This window comes from Orussus abietinus, unplaced genomic scaffold (assembly GCF_000612105.2).
Source record: "Orussus abietinus isolate OABI.00-Male unplaced genomic scaffold, Oabi_2.0 scaffold4, whole genome shotgun sequence".
Lineage (NCBI taxonomy): Eukaryota > Metazoa > Arthropoda > Insecta > Hymenoptera > Orussidae > Orussus > Orussus abietinus.
Window position 1 is genome coordinate 1,621,844 of NW_019396014.1, and position 22,822 is coordinate 1,644,665.

Sequence of the window (22,822 nt, forward strand, 5' to 3'; positions counted from 1 at the left end):
TCCTCGCGGTTGTTTACGTTACTCAGTCCTGAAACAACAATACCCAGTGGCTCGTCCTGCCAGCCGTTCCTCATTGTCCCGTTTATTTGACGAGCCGTGATCCGAGATTCGGCACGATCGGCGTGCGAGACACGTGTCGCCGCAGTATTTGTACGTCTCGTGCTTAACTTCTTTATCGGGGTTTCCATTGAAGAGAGGCGGCGGGAAACTATGGGAACGCCGTTCGGTAAACGGCTGTAAACTGTTGGAAGCCGAAGACGTACCGAAAGCACTCCAAGAACGGCAGTTGTATCCGTCTGCACTCTCGACCGCAACGTAAAGGCTTCCTGGTGTGTTTAGTTACACTTGGAGTTAAGACATGGCGGGATAAGAAAAACGAAGTTGTCCCAGCTACTCGATAGAGCCACCCTTGAATGTGAAATGCAGGAAACCATAAGTGACCTGCACGTACTTTCGTGCTTTTTTTTTTTCTCTCAAGCATTAGATGTTCCCCTCCAGTAAGAACATACATTAGCGTCAACTTCACAGGCAACACATTTTTTATACAAAAGTTTAATTTTAAATGAAAAATTATTCCGAGGAGGTAACCAGTGTCAGTCATATTGATCCTTACGTGGAGTAAAAACTAAGTGTTGAATAAAAACTTGTTAAAAAATATATATATATAAAAGTGTGTGATCGTTCATTACTTGTGCTCTTCTCCCGATAGCAAGTAACCTTACAACCCCCTTCTAGAAACTCCGGAAACCTTTTTTTCTTAAGTTGCATCCCGTGATCAGAATCCTTCCGCATCTGCGCAAGAGGAAAGTCTGGTCGCCAGACGGCGAAAATGATCGTGTTGGAAAACGCGAGGGGTCTAAAAAAGTATAAAGAGACGTCGCGCGTCTCGTTGTCGTCTCCGAGTCGGCCGTTGTCCAGTCGCCATTAGCCGTGACGCGACAGGAAGCGAACCGTAAAGCTCGTTTGTTAACTTCCTTCGGGTTCGTCCTTCCTTCCTGCAGAACTGCGCCCCTCTACCTCCCCCCGCCGGGCTTCGCAGAAGGGGACCTGCAATTATCGTAGGGCCACTGAGAGATCTTTGTCGCGCCGGCAAAGAAGGTACCTACCTTGCTAATTGAGGTTATGCAGACCGGCTCGCGCGACGGTTTCCCCGCTGGAATGCGACCTGCGCGATTCTCGTCCTTTCCCTTCGATTTCCTAGGCCAAACTTCGCCCTCGACACGTAATGGAACTCCTATCTTAATGGGAAATGGCGAATCTAGATTCAGAGGCCATTTAGCGTTGCCTACTGTCCGAGCCGACGCTAATGCGAGACGATGCGTCTGAAAGTTTCAAGAGGTTTCTAGAAATTTCAGGTTTCCTCAAATTTGAAGAAACTACGAAACTTCATATTTCTCCAATAGATTCATATCGACGAGTAGACTGAACTTAGTAACGCCATGCGAAGAAGGCAGGAGGTTCTCCCGCGGAGATCTTATTTTTACCCCGTTCAAGAAAACGCCGCCATATTGCACGGCAACAGTTCGTTTACGAGTATCACGACTTAACTGCGTTTTCGACACTGAAAGATGCCTGGATGTTCGGTAAAATCACGTTTATACTGGAATGAAAAGGGAAGCGTTCCTATTTATTTATTTCCTTTTATTTTATCTCTTATAAATTTATCTAGTATTCGGCACCGTATTCTCATCCATCGGTTAACAAAGATGGCGGCGTTATGGAAAGGTACTATTGGTCCGTCGAAAGGCCTGCCCGATAACAAAACTTATCTCCTTTGCATCGTGCTTACCCTAAAACTTTCCCCGGGAACTCTGGAAGGAGTGAAGCCATGGACTTCGACATGACATAGGAAAAGTGAAACACCCATTAAGTTAATTAAAATTTGATCGAAGAAAATATTCGACGTGGAAAAATGACTGAAAAATGAAATGAAGATCCAAGACTAAAGGCCGGTAGACTTCGGGCAAAACTGACTTCGAAGGACTTCAAAGTTCCAGATTAGGTCGTTCGAAGTCCATCCTTTCTGAAAGCCGCGAAAGCAATGCCGATTCAGCCTCGAAATGCCGCCAAATAGCGAAGGACCTCTCAATGGCCGAAGTGAGGTTAGGTCGGCCCCTCGGAACGGCAGGACAGGTAGCCGCCGTTCGGGGAGGTACGCAGGGCGAACCGCATTGTTGTGGGTATCGCTTACAGTTAATCCGCAATTCAAAATCCACAACAATGACCCGATGACTGCACCCGGCCGCGCAAACGGGCGAATACGTGAAAAAGATGGTCCCGAGGAGCGAGATGGTATCGGCGGCCACCGTTTAGTCGGCCCGACGGTCGCGTTCGATTTTATCTCTCGGCTCGATCTTGTCCAGAACGAACTATTAACTACCGTCCCGCCAGGATTCCGTAATTTATGGCACGCATTTCGCTCACGACTACTCCGGTCCTACAACTCCATACAGTCGCCGCCAAACGATATCCGAAAAGTTTTCTTAAAGTATAGCATTCCTAACGAAACTCGTCACGCCACAATTTCGTTTTAAATATCCCTACCTAGCTCAAGCGCAAAATATATATTTCCATCGACAAATGTACGTAACTCTTTCATCTATTCCCAACAACCCAGGGTACTAAATTTTCTAGATTAGATTTGAAGATAGAAACCTAACGGCGGGACCAGGCATTGAAATCACCGAAACTCAGAAGTGGAGGTGTACATTTCCCGACGATGGGCGTCTTTACCTCGATTTGGAGTAACGATCTGTCCCTAAATTTAAGTTATTAAGAAGTGAGTAACCACATTGAGCAACCATTGCGCAGCGAGCACGTCGCTGCGGAAGATGCGGTCCTAATGGCTGTCGAGAGTCGGGGAGAGAAAAAAAAAAGGAAAGAAGGGACATTAAGGGGTGCGCTTTCTCCGGTGACTAATCGTGAGCCCGGGGAGGCGGCGAAATTCCAATTAACGAGTGCCGTTCGATGTCCAGAGGGTAATTAGTCGGCGTTAATGGGCACTCGGCGCGCGGCACCGAGGGCGCGCACCTTGGGGGCTCGATCGGAAGTGACAGCGCGCATCCTCGGGCGTCGGGTCGCAGTCCTCTCGGCCAATCAGAGGCCAGGAAACGGGAACGCCCCCCGACCAATCAGCGCTCGGTCCCATCCAGGAGAGGAGCCGACCCACGCGGTTCACGCTTCTAGGGGCGCGCAGCGTCTTCGTCTCTTCAGTCAACCTCCGACTGCGGACCCGTGCGTTTGCGTCAGCTGCATCGGTCCACCGCGATCGGTTTCACGTATCGGGGTGATTCAGATTAAAAAAAGACGCGATCAAAAGTTCGTCGAAGGGGTCGCCTTCGAAACCGAAGATATGAATCTGGTCTCGCCCATGGAGCTGCAACTGCACCTGCACCAGCAGATGCTCTACAGGCAGCAGCAGATCACTCTACATCATCACCGGCCAGGTATGACGTTATTACGATCACTGATACTTGATTAAAAAAAAATAAACAGGCTCTTATTTCCTTTCAACCGTATGGACTAACCATAAACGGGAAAATTAATCCAGCTAGTTAATTAAAGGATATCAAGGATTGCAGAATAATTTATTAACGTTTATTTATTCATCAGAGTTATTGTAGAGAGTTTTTATATCCTAGGGATGTATTACCCCAAGCACTTTGAATTCTGTTCCACGCGACGTGAAATTTTATCCGAGGTGACATCTCGCGGCGCGATCTCGTAATTATCAGACAATAACGAAGAATCCGGCCCATCGAGTGGGCACTTACTTCTGGCGAACGACTCCCCGCAATAAGTTCGGAATGGACGGCCGAGCTACCGTTAAAAGCTTCCCGAAAGTCGGCGTCGTTCCCCGAAGAGGACGAGGATCGCGTAATTGACGAAATTGCACCCCGAGGGCGGAAAGGGATCGTCGGGATCGTTATTATTTCTGGGTTCCCTCCTCGCGCACCGGCACTCTGTTATTACCCGGGGCTGGCTCGTTTACGCAATGGAGATCCGTCGTGGCATTGTTTTTCCGTCCCATAACGTCTCGGGACCGCCATCGGAGGACGTCAGAAAAGGACCGCCCTGTAACCGGCGACACACACACGCTCGTACCCTCGCGTGAGACCGAACCGCGGTTTCCGGCACCCAAAATGGGGCATCTGCGCTTGTTTGAGCCAGAAAACGACCGCCTATCCTCTTTTTCTGCCTAATGGACACGAAGGTGTTTGCTTTTTCCCCTCGGTCCCCGCTAGTCGGGGCAGGACGCGTTTCGGCAACGGTCACCTGATCGGGGACGCCGATGCGCCGCCATCTTGGATCCGGTGTCGCCATCTTTCCGTACGATTTTAATCCCGAAGGACGTATATGTAATCGCGTTCCAAAATAAAATCCACCATTGCCTGGGCGAGTTTTCAAATTTCGCTGATTTCGTCGAAAGCTTAGTAGAGTTCATACCTGGAAATGCGAATGAAATAAAATGTACACATTGAGGTCTTCAATTAAGATCGAAGAATGGGGATTAACGCATCTAGGGTCGAACGGTCGAGGTCCGATATACAAGGAGCGATCCAGGCCATTTGTAGCTTTCCTCTGGCTTTCCTTCGCGATAGCGAGAATGTTTGCTCTTTCTCCGACTCCCACGATTCAAAGACGACCCTCTCCCCCTCCGGGTTGACATTCGATCAGGTAACGCGACGGGGGCACCGCGCCGCCATCTTGGCAAGCGGGGCGATTCCCATGACCCTCCGAACATAACCCCCATTCCCTTTGTATATTAAGTCGATTACAGAATTAAAGTCACACAGCCGATAAAGTATGCCGCTGCTTACGAACCTGACCAACGTAATTTCTTTTTTATTACTTAACATCACATTCTAAATACACGAATGAGCACAAATATAGGATAAATCCGGTCTTCCAGCTTGGACCACTTCCATCATTCTCACGGACAAGAAGTATGAATTAATTCCTCACCGACTCGGTATACCCCGCCGATTATTTCCTACATCGCTGACATTCCTAAATTCACTCCTCTTTATGTACTCCCGTATTCCTGAAGGAAACACAGGTTCGCCGGGGGACTCGAGAAGCAGGACCTCCTCTGGCCAGAGGCAGGACCTAATGGCCCGTAGGTGGCCACGGGCGAGAGATCGCGGCCCAGACCCCGTACTTAAATTCCTCCCCTTCCCCTCGCGCTATTAAGTCACTTCCCGAGGGATATAATTCGGTCCTAATGGTTTGTTTGTTTTTCGCCGCGGTCCGCCCGGCCCGGGTCAGGTTAGGCCGCTGGCGGTCGCGCGCATGCGCGCCAGCCGGGCTTTCGGTGCGCGTTGCGTGCGTGACCGCGAGCATTACGGCCCTCGCCCCCTCCGTTATGCGTTCATTAGCACGCGAGCGCCCTAGCGGGGCGCAACCCGTCATTACGTATCTCCCGACGCGCTCTAAGAATTCCTTGGACAGGCGTTGAAACGCTCTCCTTAGGCATGAGAAACGCGCCACTCGCACGACCGCTTCTCGGAGGACGCAACGCTCTCGGCCCTGATCCGATTTGCCATTTTTATGTTTTCTTTTTTTCCTTCCGATTTTTTTTTTTTCCTTCTTTTTTCCGATCGACTCAAGGACGCGCTTCACGCCGTTCCCGGGCTTCGAGGGTCACGACCTTCGAGGAAGGAGGACGCCGCTCGAGACCTTGCGCTTCCGGAGTCCATCTTATTACCATACTCCCTGTCATCGATCATTATCGCCGACGCCTTTCCCTCTCTACACGTTTTTCATCCGCGCTTGCAGTGTGATCCGATGATTGGCATTATTTTGTTAGCTTTGTTGTATTTTCGGGTACCCTAGTTCCCTCGGTGGACCTTGGCCTGGATCTTCTCGGACAGCAAAATGCAACATCCTGCCGGGAATCCCTCGACTCGTTCCTCCTATAATTTCGTGCTCCAATTTGACGCCTACCTCGCGAAACGCCCTAGGAGGGGCTCTTACGGCCTCGGGGTTGATTTGAATTTAATTAATGGTTACACTTTACTGGAGTACCGCGGCTAATCCTAATTTATCAGGATACCTGAGCCGAATCGGTTGTTTTCGTTCCTCGAGGATGGGACATGGTCGCGGACGCGTGAGAACATTTTAAGCTGCTCGAAATTTATACGTGTACCAGTAAATTCCAGAAAATTATAAACGATCAACTTTTAAGGTGATACGAATGTGGCATCTTAGGGTCTTGTCTATGAAACTCTTCTTCAACCTGGATGCATCGAATTATTTCAACTTTTACCTCGTAGACGTGGAGGCTCCAAGGAAAGTTGACCCGTCCGTAAACTTTAATTTTCTAAGATTTGTTCATAAGCGTTATTTTAATTCGTGATAAGCAATTAAATCTCATTGGTATCAGGACCCTCTTTGCTTCTCCACGTTCAGGCGATAAAGTGTAAAACAGTTCGGTACATCCAGCTCGAAGAAAAAAATTTCATAAACGACGGATCACCCCCGGATGGCACCTTCATATTTCCGGAATAAGTAAAAAAATCGGGCGATCAGATCGCAAAATAATTATTCGATCATTTTTAAATTGTATGCAATCTCATTAGCTAGTACCTCGTGGTTATAGGCATCAATGTGAGGTTTTTGCAAAGGCTCTTGTACACCTTCGCCCGGGCCCAGGATCCCAGGATAACCAATCGCAACGCTCGCGTAATAACTAATTGAACGGCGTCTCCTCTCCACCCTCCTCTCTCCACCTCCTCAATGGAGACCACGAGACAGAAGGTTTCTTCTCACCTACTGTCCGAACATCCCTGCTGTTCCTTCCGCAGGTATCGCCCGTGTCCGGGGTACCGCAGGACGCGTCCCGGGATCCCGTCCTGGGATCCTTAGATCAAACGCACCGCTGTCCGACCATCCGTACAATCGTTATCTGCCGGCCGTGAAGAGGACGGCTCGGGAAGTCCCCTGAATGTCCCGCGAGGTCCACGGGCGATGCCAATTATCCTTGCCGGGATATAATGCGTCGTCCGGGGGTCCTGGGAGCGAGACAAGTGCGGCTCGCTCATGCGAGGACACAGAAGAGCCGGCCGCAAGGACCTCTCCATTTGGGGCCCCTCATCCGGGCCCCGGGTCCTTTCATCCCGTTCGCCCCCTTCGTCCTCGTCCTCGCCCGGCCAGGACTCCTCGAGTGTCCCCCGAGGACCTCGGCGACGGACGGCTCCCTTCTGCTTCGTCGAGCGTCGCGTGCGCCTCTCCATTCCGAAACGTAAACAGCGATCGCTTAGTCCGGGAACCTCTTAAGATCCTCCAGGACACGCATCCTAAACCGCCTCGAGATGGCGATCGAGATGAATGGATCCTGGATTCGCGCTCTACTCCGAAATCGCTCTTCTTGGGCGCCCGCTTCGACGGCGGCGAATTATTTATCTTTCATGGGTCGATATGTAGATATTAACTGTACGGTTTTGGGAGGATCTTAGGAAGGATTGTTTATAGAATTATAAATATAATCGCTTAAACGGTAATTAGGGATTTAGTAATAAATTAATTATTGGGCTTTTCTCTTGGTTCGATAGAGGAAATGCCTGCTCCTAGTGGCTGGTTCGTCCCTCCGAGTCCTGGCGCCGGACCCTCTTTACCGAGAGACGTTAAGGTGGAGCTGCACAACAAGGAGCTCTGGCAGCAGTTCCACGCCGAGACCACGGAGATGATCATCACGAAGCTCGGACGGTAAGTTGGCGGATGGACAATTGAAATTAGCTCTTCTACGCCTCCGAAGAACCGCGCGTCTCTTTCCGGAGCCTCGAACCAAGAGGGACGGCGGAGGGTCTTATTTGGGACCCTGGATGGACGTTTAGCGGCCGCTTAGTCGCGCTACGATGATTTCTGTGAACGGGGGTGTCCGGGTATCGCTTACCCGGCGTAACGAGCTCAGTCCGGGCGAGGCTGCCGAGGGATTATACTCGGCGACCGGACGGTAGCCTTTTCAACGGGGGTCCGTCTCCTTCGGCGCTCCTGGATAATATCCCATGGTGGTCGCGACAACGGCCGAGGCGCATCCATCCTTAACTCGCAGCCTTGCGGGAGACGAGGTCCTCCAGCTCGACCGAAGGCTTCTTCTCGTATACAAGAAGTGCCCCAAAATGGCGACCGATATTTCGTTCCTGGATAATGTCTCGTAGAGGTCGCGACAACGAGTATATCGTATCTTTGCTCAAGGTGATGTCAAAGTGGCGTCGAGGAGGTCTCGTTTATGAAACCTCTCTTCAAACCGGGTGTACCAAATCGATTAAAACTTTACAATATAAATATGGCGGGTTTAAAGAGGGTCCTGAAACCCATGAAATTCCAGAAATATATATTTTTCATTAATTTCTTCATAGATATTTTTAAAACTTGTTATAAAAAATGAAACTTGATGAGTGTCCTCCTTATACGTTGTCAAGTTTGAAACGATTGGGTACACCCAATTCGGAGAAAGTTTGATGAATGATTGACTCTTCGGGTACGACTTTTCGCATCCTTGCGGATGAGGAGGACCTCTAGCTCGACCGAAGGCTTCTTCTCGTATACAAGAAGTGTCCCAAAATGGCGAGCGATGTTTCGCTCCTGGATAATATCCTACGGGTGAAATGCATGTCTATACTTGACTTACGACTTGACATGAGACGGGAACCTCTCACTCTACCGGAAGCTTCTCGCAAACGAAGAGGGTCTCTCATAATGGCGACCGAGATTTCGCTCCTTCGGGTCCCGACGAATCCTTTGGTTCCCACTTAAAGGCTGTTCTGGAGGGTTTCTCGTCGCCTTTCTGATCTCTTGGAGTGCCTTCCGAACGTCGGAGGGACCCCTCGCTGACCTTGGGTCTTGGGGTCACCGAACGGACCTCCAAATGAGTCACTGCTCGCTCTATTTGCGAGTCGGCGAGGAGGCTCACCTCGGCGAAGAGGCGCGGCGCCACGACCGCCACGCGTCACCTACCAATTACCCAGTTATTCAATTATCCTCTCGCGCCGCGAGAGATCCGTCCTCGTGCACTCTCATCCTCCCCTTCTTCGCTCCGCGCAGAGGAGTTTAGAGTACGCCGTTCGTCGAAAAAGAGAAAATAAGATACGTACTCGTGAAAACAGGATGTGTTAATAACAGGAAAACGGACAAACCTGGGTTTTTGTCCCAGGGGTAGAATAAGCAGGGAAGGAGAACACGTAAAGACGACGAAGAGGTCCACTGCGTCCTCGCCGACGTCGCATTGTCCTTAAGGCAGCTATACCATGAACGCAAGCGATCCGTGAGATTTAAGAAAGTGGCGCCTAAAGGGTCTCGTCGGTGATTTCGACGATTTTGAGGTTGCGGGAGGTCTTGTATTTTTTTTTTATTTTTTGGCTGTCCAGGACCACTCCTATCGGTTGAAAAAAAATTCTTAACTTCGGTACAACCCGCAGTGTATGTACGGAAATTAATCCCTAAGTGAAAGTTAAAAGTTGAAGTCAACGTAGGAAGGGCGGACAATGGAATGGACAAAACACTATGTACAGATTCCAAACGCATTTGTATGAATCATGAGTTTCTTGTACGTCGTAAAGTCTACGTGTACATCGAGCTTTCTCTTTCGTTCTTCCATATCCTCCGTATCGGTATATCGATAATCCGAGATCTCCCGAGTCGCCGAAAAGCTCCGGTCAAAGGAGCGCGTCTAAGTCGCGCCGTAAATCAGGCGGAAAATCGCGGATATCGACGGGCGGGCAGGCGGCAATTTCAGCCGGCCGGGCGACGCAGGCGCGCGAGAGAGAGAGAGCGAGGCCGCGCGCCGCGGGAGGGAGAAGGACGAGGCGAGGCAGTCCAGTCCCACGCGCGCAGGGGGTCGGTCGGTCGGGTTGGCTCGCTCGGCGGAGACGGTCGGATGGGTCGGATGGGCCCGACGGACGGATGGACGGGGACAGACAGTCGCCGGCGCCTCCGACTACTTCTCTCCGTCTCCTTTGAGAGCCGCCACCGCCGGCGCGATAGACGGCGGAGACACCGCCAAGTTCGGGGCGCCGCGACGCCGGCTCGGAACGGACCCACGGAACCGTCCCATTTGAAGGCGACACGTATACCTACAAAAAACACCTTCGGTGTAAAAAAAAAAAAGAGAAAAGTCTAAGACCGCGCTCCTACTTGCGAATGCATGTTCCAAATTCACTCCCTGAGAGTTACCATTTAACCCTAGATCACTAAATCCTGATAATTACGAAGGAAACAATTGAATGATAATGTTAACAATGCATAGCTTAGTCATTCAAGGTCAGAGGAGTTTTATATACCTTTTGAAATTTACCTTCGTGTTCTCCTTGAGTTTCGGGGCGACGCCATCTTGGTTTTCTCGCGGTCGCTCGATAGGAAGTAAAGAGAAAACGAGGAATGCCGTTTCTGCGGCAGGTTTTTCATGGTTTTCCAGTCTTCGGGTTAGTAATGTAGGGTGTATCTCGGGTTTTATTGCGCTACCGACAGGTAGCCGAGTTATACAAGGTTGAAGGAGCTTGCAAACCTCGAGGTCTTACCTTCCGCCGTGACGCCATCTTGGTTTTCTTGCCGACGCCTAAGGGCAAGTCGTTTATTCGAGGGAAGTTTCAATAGTTTCCGTATCATTTTCCAGTTGAGGAATGGAATGGAGGGAATTTCTGGTTTTGTACCTAACAAAGGGGTAGGCGTGGATTTTGGTCGCCTGGGTGTGGTACACAACGGAGTCGGAAGAAAAACGAGGGGCGATTGCAGATGGCGCTAAGGGAGGCAGGGGACAGCGGCAAAAAGTGCCCAGGAGGAACTTATCTCTCGGGATCTCGGACGTCGCGTCCCTTCGGACGCCCAGGCGCCATTTACAAGCTTGTGGACATGGATCCAACCTGTACCTCGAGTGGGCCCCGAAAGTTACGTGTATATCGACCAGCGCTGAATACTTCCCAGAAATTGTCGACATTTGCAGATTCCTCGTACGGGCGCGCATCACGCAGGAGGAACTCGCAATTATAATCGTATCTCGCCGTAACGCGAGTAGAAAAAATTATCGCACGATTAATGCTTACTAAATCATCGGTCAATCTTAGCTGATTGTTCCTCCTCCCTGATGGGTGTACACTTCCGGTTTCTGGTGGAAGGTCGAACGATTGGCAATGGAAGCCTCGATAAGAGTACGCGGAATTTCGCGATTCGCTCTCGACGCGGAAACGGAAATGTGGGCGAATCCTTCGAACGAATAGCCTATCGGTCGATGATAACGACCCTACGGAAATACGCAGAGAAAAAGAAGATTAATTGACCGAAAGAAATATATATACATATTGTTGCCTGAATTGTATACGATTGCAAGAAATAATTTTTTTTGAGAAGAAAGATACATATTGATTCAAAGGAATTTTCTTTTACTCAATCTGATATTTCTTTGGACGTGTTTGATCGTTTGTTATCGCGATGCATATTTCCTCGAGTCAACCAATTTTTTTTTTTTCTCAGTCTAGACACCATTTTCAATCGATAGAGTTTCTGGGTGCCGATCGTTCTCTTTCTCCCGTGGACTTCTACCTTGGAGAAACGAGAAGGGATCTACCTGGCTTTTCGGTATCCTCGGGAAAATGCCGGGAAATGTCGCAACGTCTGCTCGCCAGATCATGACCAGACGTCAAGATGTAATGGTCCCTGTACACTCGGCGCAATAATTCTTGGGCTGTCCCCCGTTAAAAGGGAACACAAAGGGATGAACACAGTGGTCGAAAATGTCCGCAGTCACCAGACACCTCCCATGGAAGTCGCAGTTTGGCCTCCACGTGCTCGCCATGTGCGACCACCTCCTAAACTGATCAGTATTCTGCGACACGATCGACTTCTTTTTTTTTTTTACCCTCCCCGTAGCCTGAGATCCTTGCGACGTTTTGCAACATTTGGCACTTACTTTCGACATTAACCCCTGACCTGGGGCAAGGATCTCGTTTGTGCTATTGTTGCACAATCCTTGGGAAAATGTGCAGTACACCTTTCCTTCACTTTTTTCGACTCCATTCTCGCGACGTAATATAAAGAACTTGACAAGCATTTAGGCACTCATTACTGCATATGATTAATTAATTCCATTTAATTTCACGATAACACATGGCTGTGCAAGACGAATCGATTGAATTTCATTAAACATGGCTTAACGGGGAAAATATTTCATGAAACTTCTAACTCGGTCGGTCTCGATTGTGGAAAATCGATCGCCATTAATTTGAATGCTTGTAAAGAATTTTGCATATGAGAATTTAGCAAATGCATATGATTAATTAATTCCATTTAATTTCACGATAATACATGGCTGTGCAAGACGAATCGATTGAATTTCATTAAACATGGCTTAACGGGGAAAATATTTCATGAAACTTCTAACTCGGTCGGTCTCGATTGTGGAAAATCGATCGGCATTGATTTGCGCTATCTCCTTCGCTGAATCTAATCACGCTTGTCCCTATCGGCGGCCCCGCGGGGAGTATGAAAGGAATACTGGTAGCTGCAATTTATACATTCTGTATTGCGATCCAGATGACGACAATTACCTTCGGCGCGACCGAGATATTACCCTCGATAAGGCATTCCCGGAGGTACCTCTCCTGGTAATGCCTTTCTAACACCCAAGTAACGCCGATTCTGCCCGGCAGGAGACGACGTAAAGCTATAAAAAAGAGAAAAACGAAAATCCGAGGGGGAGGAAAAAAGAAAATAGAAGAAACACCGTAAGAGGTAAATCATACGGTTTCGACTTACGTGGCTGCTTTCACGCGCAAAGTAATGCACTTCTTAGTCCGATCGTGTGGCATTAACGTGCCTGACGCTGCGGTCGAGAAAGAAAAAGAACGAGGGGAAAGAAAGGATGGAAAAAGCGACCAGGGGGAGCGGGGAAGTTCTTCGGGTAATTGGTCGAAAATTACCGACGACCTGGGAGCAGCCCTCGGTAGCCGCTCGACTTTTAACCGGACCCGATAACCATCGCTCCCTTAAGAGTGTCAACCGATTACTGTCTTCGTGGTGCCTTTACGCGGTGCCACGACTCGCGTAATCATTCACATTAGCCATCGGCCTTTTAACGGTAATGCGATGGTAATGCTACGAGTGCTCCGCGATTACGATCTTCTCCTCTAGGAGGCTTTTCTCTCCGCCGAGTTGTACAAACAACCGAGTCTTCTCGAGGCTCGAAATACGCGAAAGCCTGACGAAATTGTATTTTTCACTTTTTATTTTTTTTACGGAGAGGAAGAGAGATTCAGCCGCCATGTTGGATAATTCGGCGTCACCGATTCGCCCTCGAGATCGGTCCTCTTGATTTCTTTTTCTTTTTTCGGAAAACCTACATCTAGTCGTTAGATTTTTCTCGCTACCGTGTTTTAGAAGCAACCATGGTCTTTTCGAGGCTTTGAGTACGAACAAATTCAATGAGATCGAGATTGTTGTGCGAGAGGTGGAGTGAGATTCGGCCGCCATCTTGGATAACTCGGTATCATCAGTTCGCTCCCGTAATCGGCCTGTTTTTCTCTTTCCTTCCGCGGGAAGGTCTCGTCCCGAGGAGCCTGCGCACTTGACTTTCCGAAAAGGAAAGCCTCCTTCTCGATGCGAGCAGTCGAGAGGTCCTTCGGGCCTGGAGGATCCTGTCGCGATGGGGGCAGACAGGCGCCATCTTGACAGGCGCCACCACGGCCGTCTTTCGCTTCTTGTCCTTCAGTCCGGCCGATTATTCGACGCGGGGCTTTTACAGGCTTTTACTGGCTTCCAGGTTGGCCGTAAACTGCTCCAGAAGTGCCACCGCGTGGAGTCCTCTTGTAATCCGAGGCACCGATGCCGACGCCGTTCTCGCGGCGGCCATTTTCTTTCCTGTCTTCGGCGACGCGTTTCACGAATTTGAACCGTCCCTTTACCTTTTTCTTCGCTCTTAGATGTTCTCGATAGTCCTTATCTGTTATTCCCCGTGGGAGAACGGTGTTGATGATTTTTTCGAAACCGAGGGAATGGACATAGCGACCATGTCGAGAGGATCTCAAAAGCGTGTACGTGGTCGCGAAGATATTCACGATAGTCATTATTTTTTATTCCCCGTGGGAGAACGGTGTTGATGATTTTTTCGAACTCCAGGGAATGGACATAGGGAGCATGTGAGAGGCTCAAAAGCGTGTGCAGTCGCGGGCATGAATGCCTCCCCTACAGATACGACATCGCCTGTGCAGGATGGGAGGGCATTGATGTCTTCCAGTGTACGTCGTCGCGGAGACGTTCCACGGAGATAATTTCGCTCCGCGTTGCGAAGGGCTGCGCCCGTCATTAAGGGTGGAGGCTCGCAATTATCTAGGCAAACTCCGGGGGCCTCCGAAGATTGACTTTTCGGACTTGACTTACGGATTAACCCGAGTCGAAAATGTTTACGCAGCAGAGCGCGGCTCGGAAGATAGGGCCACGGATTGCCATCCCTTGGGGACTCCCGTTGCCCGTTTTTCGGGCCCGAAACGCCCTCCTCCCCGGGACGCTAATGGCTGGGAATTTTCGTTTATTGTTCCTAGGCCCTTCTCCTCGGAGTTTGTCGGGATTTTCCTAAGAAATAACTAACAGACTCTGGGGCCCGAAAAAAAGGAAACTGCCAGGTCCCTCGAAAGGGTTGCCTCCTAAGGTCGTTTAACTCTGGCGCCATCCTTCGAATAATTAAAAATCTTATTTCCTTTCCTCCCACGTTCATGCCCTGTTAAAAATATTCATAACATTCACGCAATTTTCGTACATTAGGCTGTGGGATAATTAATAGAAAATTCAATTTTCTTCGCTTTGAGCGACGACTTTTTCTAAAGCTTTCCTGGATTTGTGGCGTCAGCGGGTTAATGAACATGTTTTTGTTTCTAACTAGTGCATGTGCACTGCCGCCGTGCCGGAACCGCCAGACGCTCTGGAGATTCAATCGCAGACGCACTAGGAGGTCACTTAGGAGGGTAATCTCGTGACACGGTGCCGGTATATTAGCCCCAGAGGTTCGAAAAAGTCGAGAGGCCAAGTCCGTTATCACGAGCAATTTCCGTCGCGTGCATCCACCGCTCGGTCACGCGTCTGTAACCGCACGCGTGCATCGCGTCAGGAAGCGGTGCACGCACCGGCAAATTTACGACCGCAGAGATACCGATCTTCCTTCGACGCTTTTGAAAGGCATCGGGTACGAAAAAAGGTTAATAAACGGCAGCGGTAGAAGATGGATAGCTTCCCGGAGAATCCGAACGTCGCGTCTACGAGTAAGGTCGTTATTACATCTGTACCGTGGAAATACATTAATTTTGCATAATATGGGTTCACGATAAGTCCTCTTAATAGAGAAATAAATATTTAAAAAATTAAAGCGCCGAACTTAGGTACTCGTTTCCGTTCGCGCATGCTTTTTAATGCATTTGGCGCGAGACTCTACGCATCCTGAGCTTGGACTGACGTCTATGTATTTACATTTGATCTTTACTAATTTTAATCCTTAATACTATTTTTTCTTCTCGGCGTGGTTCTGGAAATATCGTCCCGAGAGAGAGGTGTCCGGTCTCTTATTAAGTACTCTCTTTGGTGTTCCAGGCGGATGTTCCCCTCCGTGCAGCTCTTGGTGAGCGGTCTGGACCGTCGGGCGCGGTACTGTCTACTCCTGGAGGTCGCCCCGGCGTCGCCACGCCGCCACAAGTACGTCGGCGGAGCCGGGGGCGTGGACGGCAGCGGCGCGAGGGGGTGGACTTCGGCAGGGCCTGCGGAACCCCAACCGCGCATTAATCGCAGGGTGTACCTTCATCCCGACAGCCCGGCGTCGGGCGCCCATTGGATGCAGCATCCCATCAGCTTCAGCAAGCTCAAGCTCACCAACAATGCCGTGGATCACCATAACAACGTGAGTCATCTTGGTTAATCCAGTTAATCCAGTTCATCCAGTTCCTCCAGTACCTTCCAGGTTGAGGGTTGATTAAAAACGGATACGTCACTAGGGAACAAACCAAACAAATATGATTATTTCAATATAAATCTAAGAAGACGTTGCCTATTAAAGGACTGTATAACCGGAGTTTAAGGGTTAAACGTAACATGCATTTTTATTATTACCTCCCAGTCGGTTATATGACCCTGTTAAGGAATAATCGAATACGTAATATATGTATTTGTAACAATCTAAGGGTAATAATTCTCAGGGTCATGTAACTGTAACATATGTGTACTCAATGGGGGTGTTCCCGTCAGTATCTAGAGACGGAAATGTTACATCGATGCGTGCCAAAAAATAGTCCCAATCCCAAGTGAAAGGGTGGATATTATAAATACTGGACTGCGGCATTTAACAAGATCGTGGTAATATTTTTATCGATCGGAAAGTGTGGAGTTAACGCGATGGCGAAACCGCGGCTTCCTTGGTGGTGTCTCGAATCCAACATGGCGGCCATCTTGATCGCCACCTGGGGCCCAAAATGCGAGGGGTAAACTCTCTCGGATTGAAACGGTAGAAACGTGGAGCACAATCTTACAGGAACCCGGGATAAAATTCTTACACGGCGAAATTGCACCGCGTCGGTCTTACCTACCAGCAAGCGTCCTGTGAAACTCCTCGCAAGAAGCGACTTCATTATCCTGTCGCACCTTGGACCTCACAAGAGAGTTTTCACGCGACTTCCTGGTGGACGGATAATTTTCCATCTTAGCGGGACTAAAAAGGGGAAAGGGAGCAAATAAGAGGCCGGCTCCATTTATCCGAGGTCGTCGTGTTTGGACAGCTTCTTGTCGGGGGTTGCTTCTACCTCGGGTTTCCGGTTACCGTGGAAACATGTCCGACAAGGATGAACATGGGCGGTCGCCGCACACGCTCGTTTCCTTCACTCCTCTTTCCGACCTTCTCTCTTTCTCCGACGTTCCACCGCCAGCTATTGTTTCTTCTTTCCTGCCTTTCTTCTCTCCTCTCCATCCATTATGGCAATGATGCCTTTTAACCGCCGGGGGCAATCAAAGCGTCGTGTTTCCGGCGCCAGCCGCCGTCAATGTTTCAGAATGCGACCCCTCGTTGCGTTATTTTACTTCTCGAGAAAATAGTCCGCGTATACCTTTCCTTTTTTCATCCACTTGTTACCTGAAATCAGTAAACCTTACTATATATATATGCATAGATAAACGTTTATCATAAATACCTATATTAGTTGGTAGCATTACCTATTCTGTGAAATCGCGAAGTATAGGGAAATTAATACATGCGTTAAATTAATAGGACGTAATGTGCATTTAATTTTAAAATGTTATAGGATTATTACGCTTGCTTTTAACAGTGTAGGCCCGATGCCACGTTTGATAGCGGTTTTATTTTCGAGCCCCCTCGGAAGGATGCGCCCGACGAGAAAGACTTTATTGCCACGTGCCTAATTTATCACTCCTTAAGGAACACTTCGGGCTGTGGAGTAGCCGACGCCGTTCCACGGGCTTTGATAAGATTTCCTGCACTTTCAAGATGGCCGCCAGCCGAAGGCGTGCGCCTCCATATAGTCGTCCCGTTGCCTGCACGCTTATAATTCCCCGTTATCTAACGATGCATTAGAGCTTCCGTGAATCACCGATAGGCGGATAGCGTCGTAGTTGGACATCGGGACGCTAACCTCAAAAGACTTTTGGCCCGTGTCTTCTGCGTTGCGGTTGACTAATTGCTCCGGCGCTTGCCGCTCGTGTCATTGACGAGAGCCCTGCACGCGATAATCGCACTTACCAAATCGTGCCCGAGGTCACGTGATTCACGGCCTAATCCGGCGGCGAACCTAACCTCTTCGGGATTCTCCGAAGCGCCTCCTTGGTCCGAATTTCCGGAATCGCGTCTGCCTTCAACGGTTCGCTCGTTACGGTGGCGCCATCTTATCTCTAAAGCGCGGCACCCTTTCAGGAGTCCGACTAATTATAATTTTCCGCTAATTCGACGCCCCGGGCCGCGTAATTTCAGACGCACTCGACGTCGAGAGGAACCACGCATTCCGCAAATTACGTTTTTCAAGGATTTCCCCGAAACGCTGCGTTAACCCTTTGCACTCCATATATGCTCGCCAGGCGTTCCGTTAAACGCGTCGCGGAGAAAGTCGGAACGCAAAGGGTTAAGGGGATGTGAAAGTAGCTTCCGAGGAATCAATGGTTCATGAAATTTCTCTCCGAACTGGGTGTACCGAATCGTATCAAACTTTACAACGTGAACATGAATTTTTAAAATGCCTATAAAGAAATTTTTTTTAAATTGTAATTTCATGGGTGTCCGGACTTTCCTCGTAGTCTCTATATTCAAATTGTAATTTTTAAAACTATTTGGTACACTCAATACTGTCAAAGATTTCATAAACGACACCATTTTCATATCACTTTAAGGCAATGACTAATTTTCAACGTTACCGCAGCGCCCTCGGAAGGGATTGAACGGAACTAACTGGATAAGAACGCGCTAATGGAACGTTGGATTACGTTTGCCTAATTCCAGCGATGTTTTTCGTCTTTCAGGTGGTCTTGGCCTCGATGCACAAGTACATACCAAAGATCTGGATAATTCGATGCGACGACCTGAACAGTATGAACAACTTGAGCTCCCAGCCAGCGGCGTCGTTTTACTTCAACGAGACGGAGTTCATCGCCGTCACGGCCTATCAGGTAAGCATCGATCTTGCTGGATTGCTCCTAAATCAAAGTAAACCACTCGAGTTAACAATTGATCGATCTCCTGGCTCATACTTTAATCGTATATTTGCAGAACGAGAACATTACTAAGCTGAAGATCGACAACAATCCCTTCGCCAAGGGGTTCCGGGAAACCGGCCAGTCGAGGTGCAAGCGGAAACTGCATCACCTTACTTCCGAGGATTCCAATACAGGATGCGAGGTGCGCTCGCCGTTGGACGACGAAGAAGGGAACGTGTCCTCGTCCGAATCGGAATCGAACCGCACATCGAGTTCCCACGATGGGCAAATCGTCGAACAGAGGACGAAGAGGGCACTCAGCGAGGCCGGAAGTTTGGACGACAGTGGAGTCAGCAGTTCCGATGGAGCCAGTCCGCCCTTGCCTTCGGTGAACTTTCATCCATCACCAACGGTGGAGAACAACCAGAACCCTAGACCTCGTCTTCACAGACCTTGGGCCGATTCGCCGCCACCTCCGCTTCCGAAACCGGCGCCTGCTCATCAGCAATTTCCTTTGTTCAATCCCTTTCTGATGCCTCAGCATCATTTCGCGGCCCTGGAACTAGCGAGGATTCAGCAGATACACCGATATTACCCTGGACCTCTTATGACTAAGTTTTATCATTAGAAGTAGTAGCCGAAGAGGCTATCAATCGACAGACCATCGAGAATCGATGCGTCTGTGTTGATAATAGGTATAGGCGAAGCAGGGATGGACATTCATGAAATAATCTTGCATTTATTTGTCACTTACTCGTTATCGCTCGTCCCTGTTTTCGATGTGGGATGAATGTACCACAGAGCCAAAGAAATTGTTTAGAACTTGCGTGCCATTTGTTAGTTCCGTAAGAGGGCTTTGATTTCTTGCTATTTTTCACTTGAAAATGTTAAATGTGCGCGAGGTACTCTTACGGGAAATGGCTTGCCGATGTTGGAGGTCGTCTTACTTCCGTCTATTGTCAGGAACTTCCTAATGCACTAGGTGCATACAATTCAATGGCTTGTACGGCTCGTTACTGCTGCTGCATTGTTCACGAGTACCCGCGACCTTCTGCTCGGTTTACACGAAGTTTGTGAGAAGGAGTGCGTCCTCAATCAAACGCTAAATTAGAAGACTGTCGTTACACCGCGCCGTAATTATCTTCTTTGTAAAATATCTTCGTAAATTTTCTATGACTCATGTGCAATAATATGTCTATACAAGAGAGATTGTAAGTAAGGGGACATTTATTAGGCGAGTGATCGTTAGGTTAGTTATAAACACCGTATTGTTGGATAGTAAATAAATGATTAAGGTGCAGATAGTTAAATGTAAATTAAGTGGAGGCTTGTAATACAATGCGATAGCAAGGTATTATTTTTATACTTACTCCAACGTCAAGACTTGATTGCATTTATAATATTGTTACATTTCACTCTGTGCCAATTGTTGCCGTGTTCTTCTAAGGCTGCGAAAATGAGCTCGAGAAATTTTATACATTCTGTTATATAACCGTCTACGAAGAAAATCGTATTCTACAGTCTCAGTGTTTCCATTGCAATTACCATGTACCTACAGATGCGGATTATCTGTAAATATGAAAGTATTTCTAATGTGCCTTAACTCGTTAATATTCTGTACATATGTTATATTTTTATAACGCCACGATCTATATCTCTATGCAACCTACGATACGCGTCTTGATAGTACGTTCTGTAAATAGTATATAGTTTATAATCGTGGCAAGTAGATTTAATAACTATAGCTTAAGCTCGACTTAAGGGTGACTTCCATTTTTAGTATTAGAAGTGGGCAAAATAGTGCGCTGGAATATCGACTTCAATATTTTGGCCATTTTTAACCGCGCGATGGTCCTTTGGAAGATTCCTCTCAGGCCATAAGTTGCAACATAAAATTGTTATTCCTAAGTGATAGTCTATAAAAAGTGAGGCAGGTTGCCTTTATGTTTCATATTACCGTTGCAATAAATTACCTTTTATACAAAGCTCGGTGCACTTATTAACCTTCCCGTTGCACGCTAGTTTTCATTTTCCAACAATTATCCGCACATCGTGCCCCTTGTCGATCCTATCTCACGAGAACTGATGTAAGAGTAATGACGATGTAATTACTTGCAAATTAAGTATTCCTCAGGGCTGCTATTAGGGTGCTGTCTACTGTTCATAGACATACTTTCCTTACGATAGGGTGCCTTATCATTAGCTGTTATGGTTCTCGAAGGGCGTTATTACCGATGCATCTGATGAATATATCAAGTTATTATTTTTTCGAATGAAAAATATTTACCTCTGCCGCGTAATGATCGGATTGTTACATCTGCACCTAAACAGTATGTTACCCTGCGTACAGAGAGTCTCACCGGTATAGTCCTCCATTAGGCGCCGAAGAACCGATAAAAATTTTATTTTTTAAAAATGAACGATGGCAACAAATAAACTAATGTCATAACTCTCAAAGTGCCCTCTTCCATTTTTATTTAATAAGAAAAAAAAAACGAGTATTCTAAAAGATTCAGATTAATTAAGGGAGATTCGTGGCAATTAATACTTACCGTTCGGTCCAAAGGTTCTTCGAGTGGGTTTTCGAGTTTCCGGTTACTGAATTCGTCTAGACACACCCTCCAAAACAGACTTCTTCGGTAAGTCAAGATGAAGCTGCTTGAAAGGGCCAAGTCCTCGACGGAAAACAGAAGTTCCTGCTTCTGTAGGACTGTCAACCCTTAACTCCGTATATACACTAGAAAAATCGAAGGAGCTATTATAAAGTTCTTCGATAACCTGTTACTTATCTTCGGAAAGATTCTTAGTTACAAGTTGTGCACAAAATGGACCTAAAAGAGAAGAGAACTTTATTTGAAAACGAAGGCTTAAACGTCAAAAACCGCATTCTTGACCACCTAATAATTAGTTACTGGAGCAACGTACCAAAGATTATACGATACGGCGTGCAAAATGGCAGTTGCTTAGATTTTCCTGAAATTAGTCCGATACTATGTTGCAGTTGTTACATAATACAGGCATTTTCCGAAGCCCTCTGTAAACCCTCCGTTCGTCGAGCGACTTTCCTATCTTCCCTTCGCAACATGCCGGAAGTCGTCACCGCAGCTTCGATGACTCGTTGAGAAGGCCCAGAAGAGAAGAGCCAGAAGTCCAGAGTGCTTTAATGGAAGACGACTCATCCGTTTCCGTGAACACAATCGTGCGTGGCAAATTGCCGTCAAGTTGACTGCGACCTCGCCGGGCGGCGCCACCGGCGGCGTCACGTGCCTCGAGTATGGCGACGACACTTTGGCGTTAACTGGCGCCGCCTCGAGTTTTCCTCGAGATAGGACCTCCGCTAATCGCCGTTAAACGAACTTTAGTGTAGCTCGGTGACGCAACCAGGATGGCACCCGGCTTCGTTGCGCCGAATTTCCCTTTTACGCCTCCCCAGGCCCCGGAAATGGCGGCGAGGAATGCGAGCCGATTTCGGACAAGGGACGACGGGAACTCATCTTAACTCTCCTTAATCTCTTCTCCGAGCCCCCATTTTTCTCGCTTATTCTCGACGGCCACGCGCCTCCTGCAAAGAATTCCGCCTCCTTCTGACTTTTTAAAACCCTAACGCATATCCTTTTTACACGGGCACATTAACTTAACTGCGCACTCGAGAACAGGTTGTCCCGTTGGGCAAAGTCAATTCCAAGGTTTGCGAGGAACCGCAAACCGCCATCGAGGAACGGAATACGACACTGGAATGCAACATTTCTTTTACATATTTCCCAAGCCAGAGCATCTAATAAGTATGTTTCCTTTAATTTGGAATGTAACGTTTTAGAGGTGGCGTCATTTGGTACCTATATATCGAGCGACCTATATATCTGCATTATCATATCCTAATCCTCTTGTACGGACTGTGAGGAATATATTATAATATTTTAACCCCTTTTAGGCTCAAGGCAACGATCCATCGTTAACTCTCCCTAATTAGGGATCGCTCCCTAAATATCGATCCTGAAAGCGTTAAGCGGAGTTATTAATGTCCGTGTAACGGCGTTACGGTATAGTGTCGTTGTCCTATCGTTACGCGATTTACGCAATGACTTAGGCTACGATCCCGTTCGATCGAGCGTACATTATGTCGACCGCTTAATCAAGGTGATCGTGCCGGTGCTCGTCAGGG

At 48.2% G+C, this 22,822-nt stretch overlaps 1 protein-coding gene across 1 annotated transcript; it reads left to right on the forward strand.

Moving 5' to 3' along the window:
• The first annotated feature begins 3,245 nt into the window (after nucleotides 1-3,245).
• Nucleotides 3,246-20,806, forward strand: LOC105695464 (T-box transcription factor TBX6-like). The gene is made up of 5 exons (XM_012417007.2): nucleotides 3,246-3,446; nucleotides 7,554-7,707; nucleotides 15,568-15,871; nucleotides 18,487-18,633; nucleotides 18,734-20,806. Exons 1-5 carry the CDS (start codon nucleotides 3,353-3,355, stop codon nucleotides 19,286-19,288), a joined length of 1,254 nt encoding a protein of 417 aa, XP_012272430.1. The 5' UTR covers nucleotides 3,246-3,352; the 3' UTR covers nucleotides 19,289-20,806.
• Nucleotides 20,807-22,822: the final 2,016 nt, after the last annotated feature.